Source organism: Corapipo altera, unplaced genomic scaffold (assembly GCF_003945725.1).
Source record: "Corapipo altera isolate COAL_440 unplaced genomic scaffold, ASM394572v1 229, whole genome shotgun sequence".
NCBI lineage: Eukaryota > Metazoa > Chordata > Aves > Passeriformes > Pipridae > Corapipo > Corapipo altera.
Genome location: NW_020885108.1, coordinates 48,409 through 49,086, shown reverse-complemented (window position 1 = coordinate 49,086; position 678 = coordinate 48,409). Strand labels below are relative to the sequence as shown.

The following is a 678-nucleotide window of genomic DNA, read 5'->3' as shown; positions in this document are numbered from 1 at the left end:
CCTCATGGCTCCTTCCCTATGGATCATCCCATCCCAGAGCTCTGGGAGCTGTGCCTGGGGCTGTCCAGCACCAAGGGAGGGTGGTCCCAGCCTTTTTGGAAGTGACAGAGCGGGAATAAGGTGGAAAATGCCGATGGAGCAGCGGAAACACAAGGAAAGGGCTCGGGGAGAGCTCCCAAACCACCTCCACCCCGACCATTAACGCTGTGTCTCTCCCCGTGGGCAGGAGCTGTCCCAGATGCAGCAGCAGGTGTCGGACACCTCGGTGGTGCTTTCCATGGACAACAACCGGAGCCTGGACCTCAACAGCATCATCGCCGAGGTGAAGGCGCAGTACGAGGACATCGCCAACCGCAGCCGCGCCGAGGCAGAGGCCTGGTACCAGAACAAGGTGGGTCCCGGGAGCACAGCCTGATTCCTGGGAGCATGGGCTGATTCCTGGGAGCACAGCCTGATTCCTGGGAGCACAGCCTGATTCCCGGGAGCACAGCCTGATTCCTGGGAGCACGGCCTGATTCCGGGAGCACGGGCTGATTCCCGGGAGCACAGCCTGATTCCCAGGAGCACAGCCTGATTCCGGGAGCACAGGCTGATTCCCGGGAGCACGGGCTGATTCCCAGGAGTACAGCCTGATTCCCAGGAGCATGGGCTGATTCCCAGGAGCATGGGCTGATTCCC

The 678-nt window shown here is 61.8% G+C and overlaps 1 protein-coding gene across 1 annotated transcript in view; it reads left to right on the top strand.

Moving 5' to 3' along the window:
* LOC113960311 overlaps positions 1–678 on the top strand; it is a 20,777-nt gene that overhangs the window by 17,507 nt on the left and 2,592 nt on the right. Inside the window, 1 exon segment of the mRNA XM_027669824.1 lies at positions 109–391. Coding sequence (XP_027525625.1) covers positions 109–391 — 283 coding nt within the window.